The sequence below is a fragment of the Cygnus olor genome, chromosome 4, assembly GCF_009769625.2.
Source record: "Cygnus olor isolate bCygOlo1 chromosome 4, bCygOlo1.pri.v2, whole genome shotgun sequence".
NCBI lineage: Eukaryota > Metazoa > Chordata > Aves > Anseriformes > Anatidae > Cygnus > Cygnus olor.
The window spans coordinates 3,834,036-3,853,895 of NC_049172.1; the positions used below are offsets into that span (position 1 = coordinate 3,834,036).

The window sequence follows — 19,860 nt, forward strand, 5'->3', positions numbered from 1 at the left end:
TTTTTGTTGTTGTTGTTGTTGTTGTTGTTTTTCTTGATCCTTATAAGTTTATCAACATGACTGCATTACCTCTTGAGGTCATAGGAGGGGGCATTTCCAACACATTTTCACAACTCTGATTACATTCCCTACTTTACCAGTTCAAGCTGCACAAATCAGATCCAGAGACCAGATAGCCCAAATTAAAGGATGCCTAAATGCACTACTTTTCTTTTAATATATGTATATATTTATATATATAGCTTATATATATATGTAGCTTATTTTGTAACCATGGGCAAAATTTAATCCTATACCCAAGCTCTGTGTCTTTATTCAGCCCAGCAGTAGTAACTACAAATTATACACTGGACCACATTCATCTTTCTAAGAAATGGTCACACACCCACTTTGCAATAAGCTTAGTAAATAGTATGACATACTCTCTGGCAATTTGCATCTTCACTTATCTCATTGCTGACTTTTGTCCAGAAGTTCCCATGGAAGTGGTACTTGTTTTTCTCAAACTTCATCTGGCTCTATTTTAGCTCATAATGTTCCTTTGCTGATGTCACCAATGATTCCCCTGATTTTCCACAAAACTCTCTAAAATATCCATGCCAAGAGCAGTTCTTCAGTTCATTTTTGAGAACTGCTAATGGAACTGTTGCTGAGACCAATGCTTCCGTCATGACACTTAAGAACATCCCAAACTACATTGGTACAATTTTAAAGCACCCTGATATAATATCAGCAGGTAACAACCAAACACTTTCATACTCTGTTTACCATCAAAATACAGGAACTTGTAGGAGAAACATAACCACGACAGTAAATTAAGAAAATGAAAAACTAATAATCACCTAGTTTTGGAAGAGAATAGCTCAAATTAAAGTACTCTTCAAAGAAGTCAAATACAATTTTTGTTACATTTGCTGCATATTCTGCCGTGTGTAATTGCAGTGGCTGGGCATAAACTCTCAGCTGTAAAATAGAGAGAGACAATTAGAGCAGTCTTCAGTTAAGAGAAACTAGGAGGTGGCAAGCATTGAAAAGTCATTTAACATACATACCTATAACACTGCAGATTTTCTCTAAGAGATTGGCCTAAGCAATGACTTCTGTTCCCTGACCTATTTATTCAAAAAAGTTTTTCAAACATCATGCATAGAAGAAACCAAGTCAACATAATATGTGCATGCTTCCTACACCATGCCTGAACTTCAAAACTGGCAAGACCCATGCCCAGAAGCTCACAGTGGCCATCTCCCAACACCAAAGCTTGGAGCAAGGCCTGAGTGCCTACCAGCCACTCTTCTCCCAAGGTCTGGTTTTCTCGAGAAGGAAACCTGCACAAGCACAAGTGAAAGGAATCCGCTTGTTCTGAGCAGCTCATTGATTTAGACTGATCTCAACAGATCAATTTCAGGAGGCACGTTTGGCATCCCTGTGCATGATGGCTGACCATTTCTGTGCTCTTCTTGTGTATCTGAGCTTGCATTTTTTGATGAAGGCAAAAAACATTGTCTTGAGTGCTGACCCTTCCACCCCAAAGGTTTGGTGTATTAGCTATTACTGCTCAAGCCCAGGAGGACTAGAGTCTGTATGGCATTCATAATCATGATGAAGAGGCCTACAGCTTGAGAAAGCCTTTTCAGATGTTATCTCCACATTGGGAAGACCAAGCTTTCCTTCAGAACTCATGGAGCTTTTTTGGGGGGGTCTTTTCCTCAATCTCTTTGTCCCAAAATTTCCAGGTCTCTTGCCCCAGACCTGAACTGTAGTGCTGGACTTGCAGGAGCTGTAGGCTGTCCCCTTCCTTGTCCCCCAATATCTCCAGCATGGAAAGTGAGAGATCTTCATGTGGAGCGAAATTGCTGGCTTTGGGATAACCGATCCATCTTTTTGCGTTGTTGGCGCCTCGTTGTTGGCGTGGCTTGTTTACTCCTCAGTCCCGTCTCATAGCCAGGCATTTAGGGTCCAAACTTAGCAAAGGAGCTGGCCTACTCTAGGAGCCTCTTTTGAGCCTGACAACACATTTATTTCAATACCATGAAATTACACTTCCTCCAACAAGAGAGGAGGATGGGAGAGTGGTCAGAAATAAAGATGAAATGAAAAAAGCAAAACCAAGAAAAGCTTATGAAATTCAATTGGGAATCCATCCAAGCCAGGGGATTTCCCTCAGGGTCAGTTTGCAATTACAATCTGTAATTTCCACTTCAGTAAGCTCTTCACCCAATTTAGCAATCTTTGGTCCCCTAGCTGATCCATATTAATGGGTTCCAAAACCTTTAGCGTGCACTAGAACTGACTTTGGGTTTCATTTGTGTAATCTCCTCTGATTTTCCAAAGCAGACGTTTGGTACCTGACAGGTAATCAGCTCAGGAGTGTTGTTTCCAGCTGTGGGCACATTTTCCACCATTGATTCCATCAAGGTCTTTGTCAGGGCAATGATTTTCAGAGCTAAAGGCAGAGTTTTTAAATAATGGATCGTATCACGTGAGTTGCATGCTGTTGCTGTTGTTTATGCAAGCAATATATGGGTTACACGGATAATTTCTGTTAGGTGCATGATTTATTACTAACCATTTATATAGCAAACTATAGAATGTTTTTCTCAACAATCAGCAACTCAATATCTCATGGCTTGGCAATGCTTCAAAGTTTTTTGCATGGAAGTGTTTAGTTAGGAGAAGGACTTTCTTACTATCTGATTAAAAACTCTAAAGACGAGCTGCTTTTACTGGTAAAAAGATCATTTTTAGTGATGATGTTTATGTGGCTCCCTTAATTTAAAACAATCTTATACATTTACCTTATATCGCTAAAATATGTCCATACTAAAAGAAAGGGAGCAGTTATGGTTTACTTCACTAAAAAAAAAAAAAGAAAAAAAAGTTTTCTAGTGCAGGCAAGTCCTCAGACGTTGTTTAGTGAATACCATTAGTAACATATATAATAACCAAAGCCTCAACTAGAAGAAGTTTCTTCAGGCAACCTTTATACTGACACAAATACCCCCAATTCTACACACACGCGAACACATGCACACACATGTACATGCACACACTTTAATTATCACGTTTCAGTGAACACTCCCTTCTCTTTAGAAAAGCTACAACTGCTCAATAACATTTTGTGCTTTATGATTTTGCTTGAGTCAAAAAATAAACAAGTATTGGCCTTATGGCCATATTCTGGAGTGTGGTGTGGATGAGCAGATAATAAGCTAATTTTTATATCTAGAAAATGAAGTTTTCTGCCTTCTTCAACATTCAGGTCTTCATCATTTTTTTTCTTTTCTTTTTTTCTACAACACTATGTTATATAAAGCTCTCTTTTGTTTCTTTTCTCAGGTAACAAGTGATAGGATGTGAGGAAATGGTCTGCAGTTGCAGCGGAGGGGGGGTTAGATTGGATATTAGGAAAAATTTCTTCACAGAGAAGTTGGTCAAGCATTAAAATGGGCTGCCCAGGGAAGTGGTGGATTCCCCATCCCTGGAGATGTGGACGTGGCACTAAGTGACATGGCTTAGTGTTGGGACTTGGTAGGTCTGGTCGATGGTTGGACTTGATGATCTTGAGGGTCTTTTCCAACCTAAATGATTCTATGATTCTAGAGCTGCACAAATTCAGTTTTTTTAAATAACTAAACTCTAGAGAATATCTATTGAGGCCAAAGAACCAAAGTCTTGTTCCTGACAATGAGTGCAGCAGCCAAGCCAAACAGCATCTTGTTAAAAAAAATGCGTGGCTGAGTGGCCTAAAACATTTTCCTGTTTTGCAGATTACTCAGCCAAACAGCAGGGATCTCAGAATATTGCATCACTATGTCAAGCCAGGCTCCATTTCCTTGGCTAAGTGCAATTTAGCCTCAGCTGTTTGTCAAGAAGTAAGACAAGCGTACAGCACGATGCTAGCAAAGGCGTTGAGGAGGGAGGCCTCAGCACAGCGCTCTGTCAGGAAGTCTTTGCTAAGAGCAGGATCAGCACTTCGGAACTTTATACAAGGCAGCTTTTCACACCAACAGACAGCCTGAATGTGCCATGCTTTTTCAGGTAGGCAAAGGAAGGGGAAGCAGCAAGGGCACACAGTTGTGGCATCACCCTCTCTCTCAGATGAAGGGCAATGTAAACCAATAAATAATCAAGAGTGGGTTGAGCATCCCAGACTAGTTGTAGGCTAAATGAGGAGCTTAGGCTGAGGAACAAATTCTCTTCAGGCTTTCGGCTATTCAGTAGAATATCTTACCTACTTATACCTGTTCAGCTGCACCGTCAGGAGATTTTAATTGAATCCAAGCCAGAACTGGATTGGAACAGTTGTGTCTGTTGCATCTAAACCAAGGAGCTACTGTGATTTTATGGATTCAGATTCAAACATAATCCATCAGAGCACCTGCCAAATACCCAGGCCCTGTCACTTCTGTATGGTTTAGTAAAGTATTTGTACGGTGGCAAATTACCTTTAGCCACTGTTGCAAAATAAAGAATATTATAGCCAACATGCAATTGTACATAGCATTGTAGTCCTATGTCTCCATGACTGTAAATAGGAAAGACATCGTATGTAATAGAGATTCATGCTTTTTAACCCCCCCAAAAATGTAAAGTATTTGTATCCAGGGCCTGTGAATCTCTTGTACCCTTGGATTTGGACATTCCCTCAGACTCTGGGCTTTAAGTCAAAGATGAGGTTAGAGCAACAGTGCTCCTTCCTCACCCACATGCCTGTATGGGTGATGCCAGCTGGGATCTCACTGAGATGGGAGACAGGGAAAAACTGCAGAATACTCTATGTACACAAGGTCAGAGGGACCACTGTGAACACCTAATCTGATCTGCTGCCTAAAATACATTATGGGAAAGGGAAAACTCTTGTTTGTATTATAAAAAGAGCTGATTCATTAAAAAAAATGCAAATCACTGTACATCTGTCATCTGAACCATGTTCATGCTGCAACAGGACTTACGGGTATTCCTCTAGCAGATTGTCTCTCTACAAACTTGAACTGGTGCACTGCAAAGCATACCAAGTAAGTGCTCATGGGAACTGACTTCTCAAAAGTTGTCCGATTCCAACCATCTTCCACCTGTACAGTTTGCTGTAGAAATGGAAAAATAATTAATTTGATTTTGAAATTACAAACACATGCAGAATTGGGTATAATGTTCTTATGAAGGCTAAAACTACCCAGGAATGATAAATCACCTCTCCAGACTCACCCCTTCTGGCATCCCACTGCAGATGGCATGAGAACAGACAAAATACACAAAATGAAACTTTGTTTTTCTGCACTAAATAAGTTTACCTGGTTCTACTTTTGCATCAAGGATTTGAAGCCATTCACATGCATGGGAATTTTGCCAATAGTTTTCCAGTGTACTTTAATACATTTTGTTCTTGAAATAGTTGTATAAAATAACATCACTCTGGACAGATCAAAGAAGAGACTGGATTCTGTCCTCTTAAATATGTGCATCACGCAGGAGTCAGGGGGTGCAGTGATGTTAGTTAGGGTAAAGACCAAATTAATAAATCTATCCTGAACTTGCTCAGACACAAATTAGCACTGCTAATTGGTGGGCTGTTTAAACGTACATAAGGCTTAGTGATCATAGTTTTTATTTTGTTAAATCAATTTAAAACCATTCCTGGTTTTCTAAAGTGAACTGTATGACCAAATCTACAACCTTTTCTATGAAATTTATACTCTGAAAATTTGTTTCTGCTATGCATTACCTGCCACCTGTCTAATGAATTTTTGTGCTTCTATCTGGATGACTAAAATAGGAGAAAAGCACGCCGTATATAAAAGACACTAACTTTCTTCTAGAGATACAATACTTCATGAGATTCATTTGTTATAAATACAATGTAAATAAAGCATACATGTTACTGGTAATGTGATTTCATGAGCTAAAAAGTCCTTTTCACAGATATATTCACAATCTACTTTTTCGTTATTTGACTCTAATTTGGTATCTTTTGGTCTTTCAACAAAGTCAGAATCTTAGTGGAAAAAAAAAAAAAGCTTTAAAAAAAATTCACTCCAGTGAAAAATGCAAATGAAATGTACAAGATCCTGGTTTTGCTGAACTGATTTTGCCACATGGACTCTAAAACTTCCCACCACCAAAACTACTACAGAATGTGTAACACACAACGTGCATTACATTTACAAACTACTTTAACTTCCATCCATTGAAATGATTCCCCAAAGATCCTTCACTACTAAGAACAGAGCAACCAACCTTGTGACCACACCAGATGAAAAAGTGTTCTGCTGTCATCTGTTAGTCAAACCCAGGATAATCTGTATCCCTCCCTGTACTTGGGTTTTAGCAAATTAATTAACAGGCAGTAGCTAGCTCTTCAAGCCTTACTTTTTATGTCCATTTTAGAGACAAAAAACACACCTAGAGATGTAAAGCAAATCTCAAACCCCACTAAATCTTGATAACAGCTAGTTTTACCCCTCCCCCACCATCCATACCCTTACTTGTCTGAGATCTATGCGTAAAGGTACCACAAACAGTCTCGTTTCATGTGTTGTTCATCAAAGTACCTGCTGCTCTTCTAGGTATCATAAACATATTTTTTTAATAACAATAGATCAGAGCTTTAAATTTGCAAAGGGTCTGGGAGGCAGCTGTATCACAGCAATAATAGTTCTGTCAGCCACATTGCTGATGCATAGTTAAAGTTCGGGGACTCTTTAAATAAACCAGTACACAGCAAAGCAGATCTTTGTTTGTTTTCTGGGTGGGGAGTGATCAGGAAGATGCAAATGTCAACAGCCTGGAGGCTGGAAGCTTTTTTTTTTTTTTTTTTTAAACTTGACACTTTATCTCCCACTTCAGAATGTAGTCATTAGAAATTAAACATTGGATGACACATTCAGTTAAACTATTAATTAGAAACTCTCGGCTGAAAGCCATTCAATCTTCTTCCAGAGTGCCCAGAGGTAGATAATTGGGATGAAATTCAATGGCACCAAATTTGGAATTTGACCTAGCAGGTCCAGAAATAGATTATTTAGAAAATTAAAACCATAGTGGACTAAAAAGTGTCCACACTCATGATCTGACAGATGGGATTTTAGATTCTGTGTTATTATACACGATAGTCTTAGACTATTTCTTGCTAGCAGGATCCTTTGCTGTTAGGTTGTGATCAGCAGGCTCTTGCACTGGAACATAATGCAGTTTTAGTGATTATTATGAGACTCCTGATCCGGGAAGCAGCTGTCTTTCAGAGCATTTCTTCTCAGAGTCCACCTGGTTTGACTGAAGAGCCTGCTGTTACATATTTATGGTTAGTAGGGGATGCTCAGACAGCATATATGAAGAGAGGGTCAGCTAGCTGAAGACAGAAGACACATTTCATTTCTGATTTGGATTTGGCTCTGCATTGCTATCTTGTGTACTGACTGGTCACTGGGAGTCCTAACCAAACAACCAGTCAGATTTCATGGAATATTTATTAACCATTAGCTTTACAGTGTCTGGGTGGTAGAGACTGAGAATGCACAAGGACCTTGTGTCCAGTGGCTTTACAGAACCATCCCTCTTAGGCAGTAGAGTTGGGAAATACATACCTGTACTGGCATGTTGGCAAGTGCTTCATACGTGTTTTGATGGATGATAGATACATTGTAAGTTGCCTTTTTGTTGGGTTCATCAAAGCAAGGAAATGATTTCCGTGCATCTGTTGGCTCGTGGTCAGTAGCTGCAATGCTCCTTAAATAAACAACAGATTGGCAGGTTGTTCCAAACCTTCACCGCATACCTTTCAAATCTTATCTGCACTTTCTAAGCATAAGCATTTAGCAACTTTACAAACTAAAATCAAGTACAAATATTTTGTGTACTCGTCCATTCATAAAAGTAGGTGACACCAGAAATGCAGAAAATATCATATAGGCATGTGGAGCATATGTACCTCAAACTCTGTCGTCAACTTCCTCTAGGGTTCAGAGCAAAACTAAAAGACAATTACTTATCAAGAAATATTTTAGGAGCCAGGTAATAAGATACAAATGACCCATCCTGGATGGTAGACTTATGCTTGCTTTCCTTATGAGTATTCCCATTGATTTCTGTGCCTAAAATAAACTGCTGTTGGTATCATCTATAAAAGGAAATATAGGTTCTGATATAGAGCTATTTACTTAAGTAATTCCATGTGTTGTTTACCATCTAGAGTTCATCTTGGGATTGGAGTTTTAAGCATCTCCAAGAGGACACCTTGGAATTCTCTGAGTGCCCCTGAAAACTCACCCTACCTATGTATTTCTTTCTCTGCAGTGACCACATACACTTTTCTGCTGGTGCTGTTACAATCCTCTGACTCCAACAAAGAAAGTGTTTGAGAAAACATGGGAAGTCCAGGTAAACATCCTAGCACAAAACTGATGCTATGTTAGCTCTCTCAAGGGGGGTTAGCAAGCCATCTCACTTAAACAAGAACAACCAGAAGAACTAGAGAATAAGGGGTCACAGAAGAAATTAAGATTAAGGTTGTGAAAGTTCCTATTGTGTGCTTGCTTCTCACAGTGACATCAGGCTCCCCCATTAATGAACCATTCAGTGGCAGAACATATTCTTCAGTGATTAAAGGTGAAAGAGATCACAGATGCTTCTTCAATTAATCTGGAACGTTGAGCATTTTTGACAGCACTTCTACAGCTGCTCCAACTATATTAAGGTAGTTTTTCTTTCCAAAACGTAATTAAAAGTGTACATCGTAAATTACAGATCTGCAGCAATCCTACAAGCTCACTTGACAACCAATTTTTCAGTGTTTCTGTTGCCCTTGGCTTTTCTTTGTGATGGTTAAATACTAAACTGGTCATTAGGAACTTGTAGCAGCAAGGTTCATTTACAAGCCTGATGAGGTAATATGTCTGGGTTCTCACCATTCATGTTCATTGGAATAGTAACTCTGTAGTTCATGAGCAGAAAGCATAACGAACCCTCACCTTAACATAACTTCAGGCTCAATAGAGTTTCATTTGCTCGGTAAATTGTTTGATGTAACTCTCTACTTTTGGTTGGATTTGAAAGCTATTTCACAATGAAGTTAACTTCAAGTCCCCAGGGCAATGCTTCACATATATTGCTTAAAAATTTGGCTATATATTTTGACACATTTATATCTTGTTTCTAAAGATGGATAACACTATGATAGCTCTTCTGATTTATAAGGTGATTATCTATCCTCATCTATTTGTGGAGGCAGACAGACAGCAGCAGTGCAAAACCACAGCACTACCTCTCCAATAGGGTAGATGATCAGTACTCCAGGCTATGGCATGCAAGTGGCACTAGAAACATGAGACGTTATAACTTCCTCCCAGACTGTATAATGTAGTTTTTAGATAAGATTTTCTTCACTGCTTGATGGATTCCACCCTTCTACTTGCTGTTGATGTCCAGACCTTTAAATATGAACTTGAGGTGACAGCTGTAAATATCCTAGTAATAGGGAGTGAAGACCTGGCTGAGACTGCATCCAGCTGTTGTTTCCAAAATAAAACAGGTCTGCATTTAGAACTATGAATAATTTCCATTTTTTTTCCCACCCCAAACACAGGGTTTTACTGCAAAAAGAGCTCCCCTTGAGCTGAGTAATGCTTTTTTTTTTTTTGTACCTAGTGTTTCCTTAAATTCATATCCATTGCTTCTTCTGAGAAATTTTGCTCTCGAGATGCAAGAGTGCTATTTCCTTGTAACAACAACATCTTGCCTTTATCTAACCAATAAAATCCTAAATGAAACTCTTCTTATCTGTTAGAGCTGTGCCCAACTGAGTATCTTTTACAAGCCTTTTGTTCTCCTATGGAGGACGGAGAGAATTCCTATAAAAGGGAAACCATACATTGTCACAAATAGTAATTCAAAATCAAAATCAGGTGTCTTGACATGCTTGTTTTGTCTGTAATATCAAGGTGAAAATAAAGGAAGGTATTAGCACATTCCTTTTCAGGAACCAGTGAGTTAAAAGAATCAATAATACCATGCGGAGACTCTTATTGTGCTCCCTTCCTCAATATTTGAAAATAACACGGTTGTGATATATTTTTACTCACTGCATCATGTAAAGTAGGGGAGGACTGTTATTCCCCTTTCATCAATGAAGAAATGAAATGCACAGAGACAGTGGAATAGACTTACAAAAGGACTCCAGTGCTTACCGTTGGATTCAGGCATTCTCAGGAGGATCTAGACAGGTCTGTTTAAAATCTGCATTCTCAAAATTTCTACTTTCCTGCTCCCTACCTGCATGCTCACATCAATTTAAATAGTTGTGTTCCCAAGGTATCTCAAGATCCATTTCTGGGCAAGTCCAAAAGTACTTTAAAAAAAATGGGGATTGTGCAATCCATCCGAACAGGATTCACAAATGAGGTGTTCTCCCTAAGCCTCCCAAGGTTCCTGGACTTGCAGGCATGTTCCGTCCATGTCTCCATGTTTTCCACAAAATGTAGTGGGAGATTCAGATATAAGCAAAAGCAGAACCTGGACTTCTACCCGCTTTGTAAACAAAAGTCATTATAGCTATGCTTTGGCAAACCTTTGCCCTCACAGATAGACAGCTGGGGAGCAGCTCGGTCTGGAAACTGAATTTTCAGTGCCCTTTATTTTCTCAAAAGGTCCCACTGCTTCTAATACTGCCCAGAAAGGATGGGGGAGTTGGTTAATTACAAATTGGCTCTCATTTTCACCTCAACCCTCTTCTGTCTAGCATCTACTGCTATTAGTAGACTTTCTTGACTTTCGCTATTACCTGATCCAATTTGTATTTACTTCCAACATAACAAAAGAATGAACTATTTGGGTTGAAATATTGCAAGGGTGATAATCTGCCTCAGGCAAAGGTAAAGCAAAAAGCTAATTTCAGTCAGCATTGTTTTTGAGTAGAAAGCCAGGGGAAAAATGCACTTTTAATAAGTAAGAAAACCTTTCCCTCACCACCTTTCCTTAACCCCTTCTACCACCTACCCTCATGCCAAGTAGCAGCATCTTGAAGTTTGGCTAGTAGTTGCTTACATTTCAGAGCTTTACTTGTCACTATCACATACATCACCTCTTGCACCTCAATGGACTATCTACACAAACTTAACCCTATCAGAAATCACCATTCACTCATACTTATTAGAGCCCTTCTCAAGCCTAAGAAACAAATTCACACACTCAAGTTCCCTTCGGTACTGAGCATTTGCAGACTGCTACCTAGGATCAGCCTTGCAATACAGTAGCTCCTACCATCCAAACCAAGGAGTAGGAACTCTCTTGAACTGTGCTCACTTCATACTTTCTTCAGCTTATGAAGTTCTCCTTTCTTCCTGCCCACAGATGCTTGATTCTTGTCTTTCTACACTGTCTGGATCTGAGGGATAAACACTCACCTCTCCTGCTCTGTGACTCAGGAGACCGGTGCTCTGGTTCTGCTGTTCTGGTGTTGGGACAGACCAGGGGCAATTCATTCAATATCTAGGTTTCCTTCACCATTAAAATTTCCAATAAAATGGAAATAACACACCCCAATTTATAAAGATGCAAAAAGGTTACACTTTAGAACTCCCATGGGGTCGTCAGATGCTCAAAGTATGAAACCAAAACGCCTTCCAAGTCAGAGCAATACTGAGCGGTACAGAGGAACAAGAGGGAAGGAGCTGGCAGGAGTTCAAGTTATTCCCTCCATGGCTTCTTCACAGACCCAGACCCGATAACCATGTTTACACATAAAACTGAGTGCTTGCTTTTTCCTCTGCTTCCTGAATTTTCTGCTCCTGGTGCCTGTCACTGCTACTACTCCTGGCATTGCCTGCCAGCGGTTGAATGAAGCTGATGCAACTCTCACTCATGACACTGTTGTCCCAGGAGGGCAAAAAAGTGCCATGAAAACAGACCAATGTTTGGCTTTGTGTTCCTGAAACAAGACCCTAGAAGAGTCTAGCCAAGTTTATCTTCTAGTTTTAAAGGCTGGCCTAAGTCACTTCAGAAATGTAAATATTGTAAAATGGATAGTATTGTGCCCTTTCCATGCATTAAGTGAGAAGTTTTGCCCCTGAGCACTGAGAAATGGCTTTTTCAGGCTTTCCCCTTGAAGTGGTGCAAAACTGGGAAGTGAAATGGGTTAAACGAACCACAAGAAGCTTATATCAATAACTATTGATATGTTAAAAAAGAAGAGCTGGAGCAGAGAAACTTCAAGTCAAAGATAACCTTCATAGTTCGGATCTCCCTAACCCATAATTTAAACCAGCTGCAGAAGGGACAGAGTTTGGATATTCCTCAGGCTTGCAACATCAAGGAGGCACAATGTCAGGAAAAGTATCACAAGAGCATTTCACACCAAAACTATTACTCTGGGGAGCGACTGGCGCCTTGTGAGAGCTGTGTGTTATTTATTGGACTATGGAGCCAAAAAACAGGCCTCAGTCCCTCTACCTCTCTGAGGGAGCCTTTTGTAAAGCTCAAGGGTAACCTGGGACCAGTAGAGTTTGGAAAAGCTTTTCAAATTTTCAAAATAATAACAAAAGCCCCCAGCTCTCCAGCGCACTCTTGTCAACAGCCAAAAGATTTTGAATACAACATCTTCCTTAGGGGAATGACAAAATTAAAGAACAGCCCAGAAATGTCAGCAAGTTGGTGAGAGACAAGACTGAGAAGCTGACACAGGAACAGAGCAGGTCTGAGCAAGTAGGAATAGAGAAGAACATTTAATAAATAAAAGAAAATTTCCTTTACTTAGTCTCTCCGTTCTCAATGTAGGTGGTCCTATAAAAGCCAACCAGGGAACCATTCAGCCAGCCTTGAAACTTCAGGGTGAGTATATAAGGGTCATTCTCATCAGTGACAGGGATCTCCGCTTCTGCCTTCATCACTATGTACTCTTGTGGTGCGTACTCAAAGCAGTCAGTCAGAGCAATCTGCTGTCCTGAGGATTTCTTGAGCGTGGGCCTTTCTGTAATCTTGGTCTCTCGCAGATGGAGCCACAGGTGGGTGGTAGATTTTTCCAAAGCAATATAAATACTGACTGTCCCGGTGTAAATGTCTGCCTCCATCTCAGGCTTCACTTCCAGGTCATAGTGGAAAGGCTTCACGTAAGTGGGTAGTCTGAAATGTCTCCACTCGCCAGTCTCATCATTTTTAGGAGGACAGGAACCTGCATCCACTGTGGGAGGAGAGGTTGTTGGTTGATCTGGCTGATTTGGCTTATCTGTTTCCTCTGAAGACTGCTGCGATTTAGGTCTGGTCAGTCCCACACCAAGCCCCACAGCAAGACCTACAATGACCACAACGCCACAGATAATAGCCACATGCTTTGTCTTCATGCAGTACTTCTTAGGCTTCTTATCCTCGAGATCCATGTCCTCCATCTCAGCTCCCGGGTCTGTTCTCAGAGCAAAACATTAACCGTATAAAGCTTATTAGTCAATTCAGCACTTGCTTTCAGTAAACTCAGCAGACTTGGTTTGTACGTTAATTGTGTAGCGATAGCTGTTCTCTCTCTGTCTCCCCCACCTCGCTTTCCACGAGGCACTCAATTAATTAAAGATAACATGCATTTAGAGGAAACATGAATGATCAAAAGGAGTGCAGCTGGGCAGGGAGACCGAGGGAACCGACACAGAAGAACATTGTTCCCACTGCACTCCCCTTATAAGCAGCACAACCCCACCCCCAGCCCCTCCTGCTCTGGCCTGAGTTAAATATAAAACAGTGCTATGTTAATCAGCAGTTAGGAGATGATCAGATGCCAAAGCTCTGTCAGCAGCTTTCAGAAGGAGTTTGCAGATAGAGGTGTAACTGCTCCAAAACCTCAACCTTTGCCACTGCCTCTTCCTTTTTTTACCGTGCTGTGTCTTGTTTTGGGTTTTTGAGGTTGCAGGGTTTTTTTCCCTCTTACTAGCAAGGATTTCCTTGAACTTCCACCCTATAGTTTGTGAAATGACGTCTCTAAAGTCTCAAAAATCCAGCAAAATCACATACATCTTTCAAGGCCTTTTCAACTGTTTCCCCTCTTTTCTAGGCTCATTTACCTCTGCTGTGTAATTCGAGGCAGTTGCAGGCAGAAGAATGTACAGCGGAATGATAAATCTTCATTGTTGACTTTAAACTTTAAAACACATCTAATTCTTTTTGTCTCATAGGGCCAATTTTCCAGGAGACTGCTCATGACTGTGCATGCACAGGCAGCCTGGGATATGGCTGCCTTGTTGGTTAGTGCAATTGCAGAGCTGCCTGTGAACCCTCGCTGTGAGGGACACTTCTAAATATGCAGTTGGATGATTTATGTACTAAAAATCTAACTCAGCATTTACTGCATGTCATCACAATGTGGCAGTTCATTGAAACAAATTAATTGAACAGAGCCCAGTTCTGCCTGGAAAACCTTATTATAAGTAATGCCTTGCTAAGCTTGCAAGCAAGGTGTTGCTAATGTAACACCAAACTGAGTCTTGACCTTGTTTGACATTGAACTAAAGGAAAACAAAGTAGAATAGAAACCTCAGTCTTCAGCTCTCTTAACCCTTTTTCTCCACTTACAGAGCCCATTTCAGTAGGTTTTAAATCAGGCACATCAGTTTGGCTTCATGCCTCCTGTTTTAGTTTATAATGAGATAGATTAACGTTGCTCTTCACATCAGTTACGATTCTCTGACTACTGAGCCTCTTTTTTTTTTTTTTCTTCTTTTAGGATAGATAAAGTTTTACCTGGACAGGGAGATTCAAGACTTAGAATTAGTGAACACATGCTCCCAGTGAGACACACTGTCTCAGGGAAGGAGCCTTTCCAGAATAGATTTCATCCAGTCTATTCAGTCTTTTTAGAAATGAATCTGCTCCCAAGACTTTGTAAGTCTCCCTTTGAAATATCGCCAGCCACCACCAGGAACTTCAGCCACCCAATCCACATCAGCACTCTTATAGCACACTACTATTTATATTACTTCTTCTTTTAAGGGCAAAGTTTTCCATCAGGGATTGAGAAAAGAAAAAGTCTTTTTTTTTTTTTTTTTTTTCCAGAGCATCAAGTTAACTCTTACTCAGATACTTTCAAAAGTGAAAAAAAAAAAAAAAAAAAAGGAAAAGAAAAATAAAAAAAAAATAAAGCAGAAAGCTAAAAATCTGTTCCATATTATGTCTGGTTTTATTGTTTCCCATTTCCCTCTCGTGATCAAAACTAGATATGACATGGGAAACCAGTGCCCTTTAATGGATTGGGTAAGAATTTAACTTCCAGCAACAGAGCCAGCATTGAAGATCATGGTCTTAACATTTAAAACCATTTCTGCTTTTCTTTTGTTCTGATTGAAGACGACATGAAAACAGAGTGAGAATAGATTTTAAATAAGACATCTTAAGCCAAAGCAGGCCATAAGTGATGAGATAGTAAATGTGTCTTGATTTCAAGCATGCTTTTTACATCAATACGATTTTCCTCCTCCATAGCCAAGAGGTTTTCTGCTAAATGTTAAGTCTATAGGTTGCAGAACAGGTTATTTATTCTAATTATGAAGAGACTTACAGATTTCTTCCCTGCTAACAATTACCATCCTCAGGGAAGAGCTAGAAAACATATCTGGATGAGCTGGTCCTAAGTAGCAAAAATATATGTGTCTCTTATCCAAAGCCTTAAAAACAACAGTAGCAATAAAATCCATTACAAATTAATGAGGAGTGACACATGTATTAGCTCAACAAATAGCAGAGATTATTAGTGTCTTTTTGCCAGTCAAAAGCAGTAGTGCAGTTATACATGAGTTATCAGCATTGATATTCTTTTAATAAACACTGAGGTTGAAGCCTAGCTACAGCCAAAAATAGGTATCTATATTTCTGATAGAGGTAGTTAAGAGCAGACTTATTCCTCCCATATCAGAAATATGCTGATTTCCTAGCTGATACCAATGGGGCAGGGAGAGAGAAGGAAGCAGCAAGCAGCTGTGCTAAGATGCTGCCTAGCTGCCAAGGCAGCTGGGGAGCAATAACCCCATATACTTATCCAGGGATGGAACAGAGCTGGAGCTATCAATTCCACAGAAGCAATAAATGAGTGCAGAGCACGCCAGGGCTGTGCGAGTGCACTTGCTGCATGGTTGTCCCTATGTAGAAAGGGGCAGGGAACAAGACCTGCCTCCCCAGAGAGGAGGTTGTGCAGACCAGTACCATGATCCCTCATCACAAAGCTACGGATATTTTGTCTGTGCTCTTTCCACTAGTCTAAGATGATGAATATGGAAAGAAAGCTCACCCCAAGGTACTTCTGCATATACCACAAGCACAACTACTTTGAAGCTGGCAAGTGCTGGCTAAGCTTGGAGGGCTTTAAATTGTTTTAGTTTCATTCTAGAAAACTAGAAAAGGATTACAACAATCTCGTCAGTCACCTGGACAATGCTAATAGCTGCTATCACTCGTTTGGTGTTGAAGCAATTGTTGTTAATTGAAGCAATTTCACCTTAAGTTAGGATTTAGTTCTCAGTCTGAACTGGAGTTACCACACCAGTTCAGCCCTGCCCCTTTGGCTACCTATAAAAGAGGTGGGTATAAATTCACCCTGCTCTGTCTTGACATTGCTGGTGGGGACATGCATGTGACCGTAGGAACAATATCCAAAGATCTTTTCAGACAAATACCAAGAATGTAAATGCATCCTAATTTTTATCCCCCAAATGGTCAGCCTTTAATTTCCAAGATCATTTCCAATTTTAAGTTCAGAAAATGGAATAAGATTTCCGCAAGTGACAGCCAAGAGCAGCACTAGCACAGGCCTGCTTCAGGCTTTTAGCGAGAAGTGACACAGTCCCAGGAAATCCTTAATTGAAGCTGACAATGCGCAAAGAGCTGCTCTGGAAAGTGTCAGAGACATGGAAATAAACAAAGTATATTAAAAAATAATAATAAAAATCAAACTCCATGGCAAATCACAACAAAAAAAACTCCCCCGAGCCAAGTCCATCCTTGGAATAACATGAAGTACTTACTGGGCCCATGCCAAGGATGTCTAGGCTCCCTGTGCCCAGGGACATTAAGGCAACATGAGGGCAACAGATTCAAAGGACTTCTAATTTCCTGCCTGTTCCTCAGCTGCCCCTGCTATGAAATTATGAGATGCTGTAATAAATGGAGCCCCTCTGCCCCTCCATCAGGAGCTATTTGGCTCTCTTTCCATTAAACTGACACTCCTCATTAAAACTGTGGCTTCAGAAAAAAAAAAAAAAAAGGCATGAAGCAATCTGCTGTAGTGACTGCTTTCTGGCAGAGCTGCTCTTGTAAACTTCTCCCCTGTGGCTCCCTACCCCCAGAAAAATGTTCAGGACATGGATTTGAGAGACGTGAAACTGATTGTGGTGTTCCACCAGGTCACAGATGAATTGTACAAGAAATAATTCCCCCGTGCTGTATTTTCTTATGTCTGTAATGATTGATTACGTCTTCATCTTCAGCTTTGAATACCCTGTAGCTTTCATGAATTCCCTAGAAGGTTCTCAAGTCTGCCTTATGCTGGTCCTTGTTCCACTCACAGTCTGTTCTATGACAGTTTTTATCTATAAACCAGCTCAGCCTGGATTTGCGCTTTGTGGAAATACAAATATTTCAAGCTGGTTTGAGAGGGACAGTTGGACTTTCTTCAATCCATGCTGTTTCCCCTCAGTAAAATCTTTGAAAGCTAGCCTCTGCTGTGCCAGATTGGTGGCTGTGGGGGCTCAGGAGGACTGTGTTATCTCCTGCTGCAGGCTGACGAGCTCTGTATATAACACTTGCAGTCCCACCACCCATTTTGGTGGCTTTCTCCAGTATGCTGATGTTGGCTGTTTTATCACTTGAGACAAGGCTGAAGGGCTTTATCTCAAAGCCTCTTCACAAGGGGGAACTATGAGTTACCCTTACAAGTTTTTTTTTTTTTTTTCTTTCTTATTTCTATCTTCTGGATACAGATTCCGTGCCTTGAAATGTGAATGTCATCTCTAATATTCCTTGTGTTAACAAGGTAAGTGAGACTATTCATTTGTTTTGCTCTATAGTATTGTTTATTCTTCTACTGCCTTGCTTGGATCCCTTCATGCAAGTCATTAATCTGTAATCCAAAACCATAATAGTTTCTGGGATCCTGGTGAATATTGTTGGTATTTAACAACTCTATTATGCTTTATTATTGTTACTCCTTAGTACTGTGGTTCTTGTTAGCGCTGGTCATTAAAGGAGTTACAGGTTATGGCAATGCACTTCAAAGGTTAGCTTCCAATATGGAGTTTCCTTCTTGTCTTTAAAAACCTGCCTGAGGTGACTTCTGCTGTATCAACAAAATACAGTTAAACTTATACAGGTTTTCTTTCAAGCTTACTCAAGAGAGCATCTCTTTGCTACTTTATACATTCTATTTAACAACTTCCTAAGCAAAAGTGAGAAAAGCAACCAGCTTTTACGATGCAGTCTCTAGGATGTGCTGTGACACCACCAGGCCCTCAGGAAAACCAGAAATGTTCAGAGGGAAATTCCCTGGGGAACTTGTGGAGGCATATTATCCTTATACTGAGAGACTTGCGTTCTTTTCTCTTTGTGAATGAGGGTGATACCACTTGCAATTCAGGGCAATCATTTTAATCTATTTCACAAGAGTTGCAGTTCTCCGAGGTGCCACCTCTGCCCTTGAGTATTGCTGTGTCACTTGGTGCACAGCTATATTGATCTGCTTCTGTAGCTAATAGCAGGGCATGAGGAAAAAAGCATTTTTTATGGAGGAGAGGTATAACATCCTCTTCCCACCTTGACTGTCTGCAGCCTGAAACCGTTGACCTTCAGGGCAGGCTCATTTGTGCTGCTCCCCTCTTCTAGAAGCAGAGCAAGAGCTTGGAGGCCAAATAAATAAGGAAGTATTAGCTAGACCTGTAATGATATCTGCTCAGCATGCAGTGATAGTGCTAAACCCAGGTAACATACTAGCTTCACTGAGCAGGTGATGGAGATTACTGTGGAAAATGCGTTATCAGCTGATGGCATGTTTTAACTTACAGTAAATTATAGGCTTCTTGTTTTACTGAAAAATGGAAATATAGTAGAAACAAAAGAAAACATTATACTAACTGGAGACAGAGTGGAAGGATCAATCATCCTTCTAATCACTAGAAGAGATTAAAACACTTCTTTCTCTTACAGCTGTGTGCACTGGGAGCAATTCTCTAACAGCCAACAGCAAAGTGCTTGAAAATCTGCAAAAAGAATAATAAGATATCATATGTAAAAATAATGGAAGGCTTACCTTAAGATAACTTGCCTATTTGGAATATAATAACAAGGAGACTCATACAGTTTTCAAAGGTAACAAGTTTCTCACAGATTAGAGAACCTTTCAAGTTAATCTTGTATCTCATTTGAGGTATCTGTAATGAGGAGTTACGTGCTGTTTCTGACATATCTCACGTGAGTCACTGCAAAACAGTGGACCGAGGAGATCTTTGATTTGTTCTGCTGATAAATTCATGTCTCCCTTTGCTGAAGATGCACCAGAAGTCATGACAAATCACAGAAAACTTGCTCATATGATTTCTGGCACAAAAGGAGTCCTGTGAGTGAAACCAAGTTAATGTAAGAGGAAACAACTGTCCAACTTTCTTTATTTAGTTGGAGATATCTCGGGAGTTTGCCAATGTGTATTTAGATTACTTGCAAACCTGTTACATCTGCATTTGCCCTTGGTTTCATTTTCTTGGCCAGGATGATGAAGCTGATAAAACAAAGCAATTGCAGTGTCATAAACTTTCTCATTTGTATATTATATTTTAAAAAATCCTTTTTCCCCTTTGTAAACAGGATTGTAGCTATATTAATGTATTTGAAAATGAATGGAGATTGGAGGAT

The 19,860-nt window shown here is 40.1% G+C and overlaps 1 protein-coding gene and 1 long non-coding RNA gene across 2 annotated transcripts in view; one reads left to right on the forward strand and one right to left on the reverse strand.

Annotated features, from left to right (window-relative positions):
* Positions 1–13,631, reverse strand: part of LOC121069826 (glutamyl aminopeptidase) — a 34,696-nt gene extending 21,065 nt beyond the window's left edge. The window contains exons 1-4 of the mRNA XM_040556319.1: positions 12,742–13,631; positions 7,584–7,725; positions 4,956–5,087; positions 843–963 (exon numbers count right to left, since the gene is read on the reverse strand). Coding sequence (XP_040412253.1) covers positions 843–963; positions 4,956–5,087; positions 7,584–7,725; positions 12,742–13,373 — 1,027 coding nt within the window. The 5' untranslated portion in view covers positions 13,374–13,631. The remainder of the gene's footprint in view (positions 1–842; positions 964–4,955; positions 5,088–7,583; positions 7,726–12,741) is intronic.
* A 4,178-nt stretch (positions 13,632–17,809) lies between these two features.
* The window catches only part of LOC121069999, a 49,593-nt gene continuing 47,542 nt past the window's right edge, over positions 17,810–19,860 (forward strand). Inside the window, exon 1 of the long non-coding RNA XR_005819816.1 lies at positions 17,810–17,992. This is a non-coding gene — a long non-coding RNA (uncharacterized LOC121069999). The remainder of the gene's footprint in view (positions 17,993–19,860) is intronic.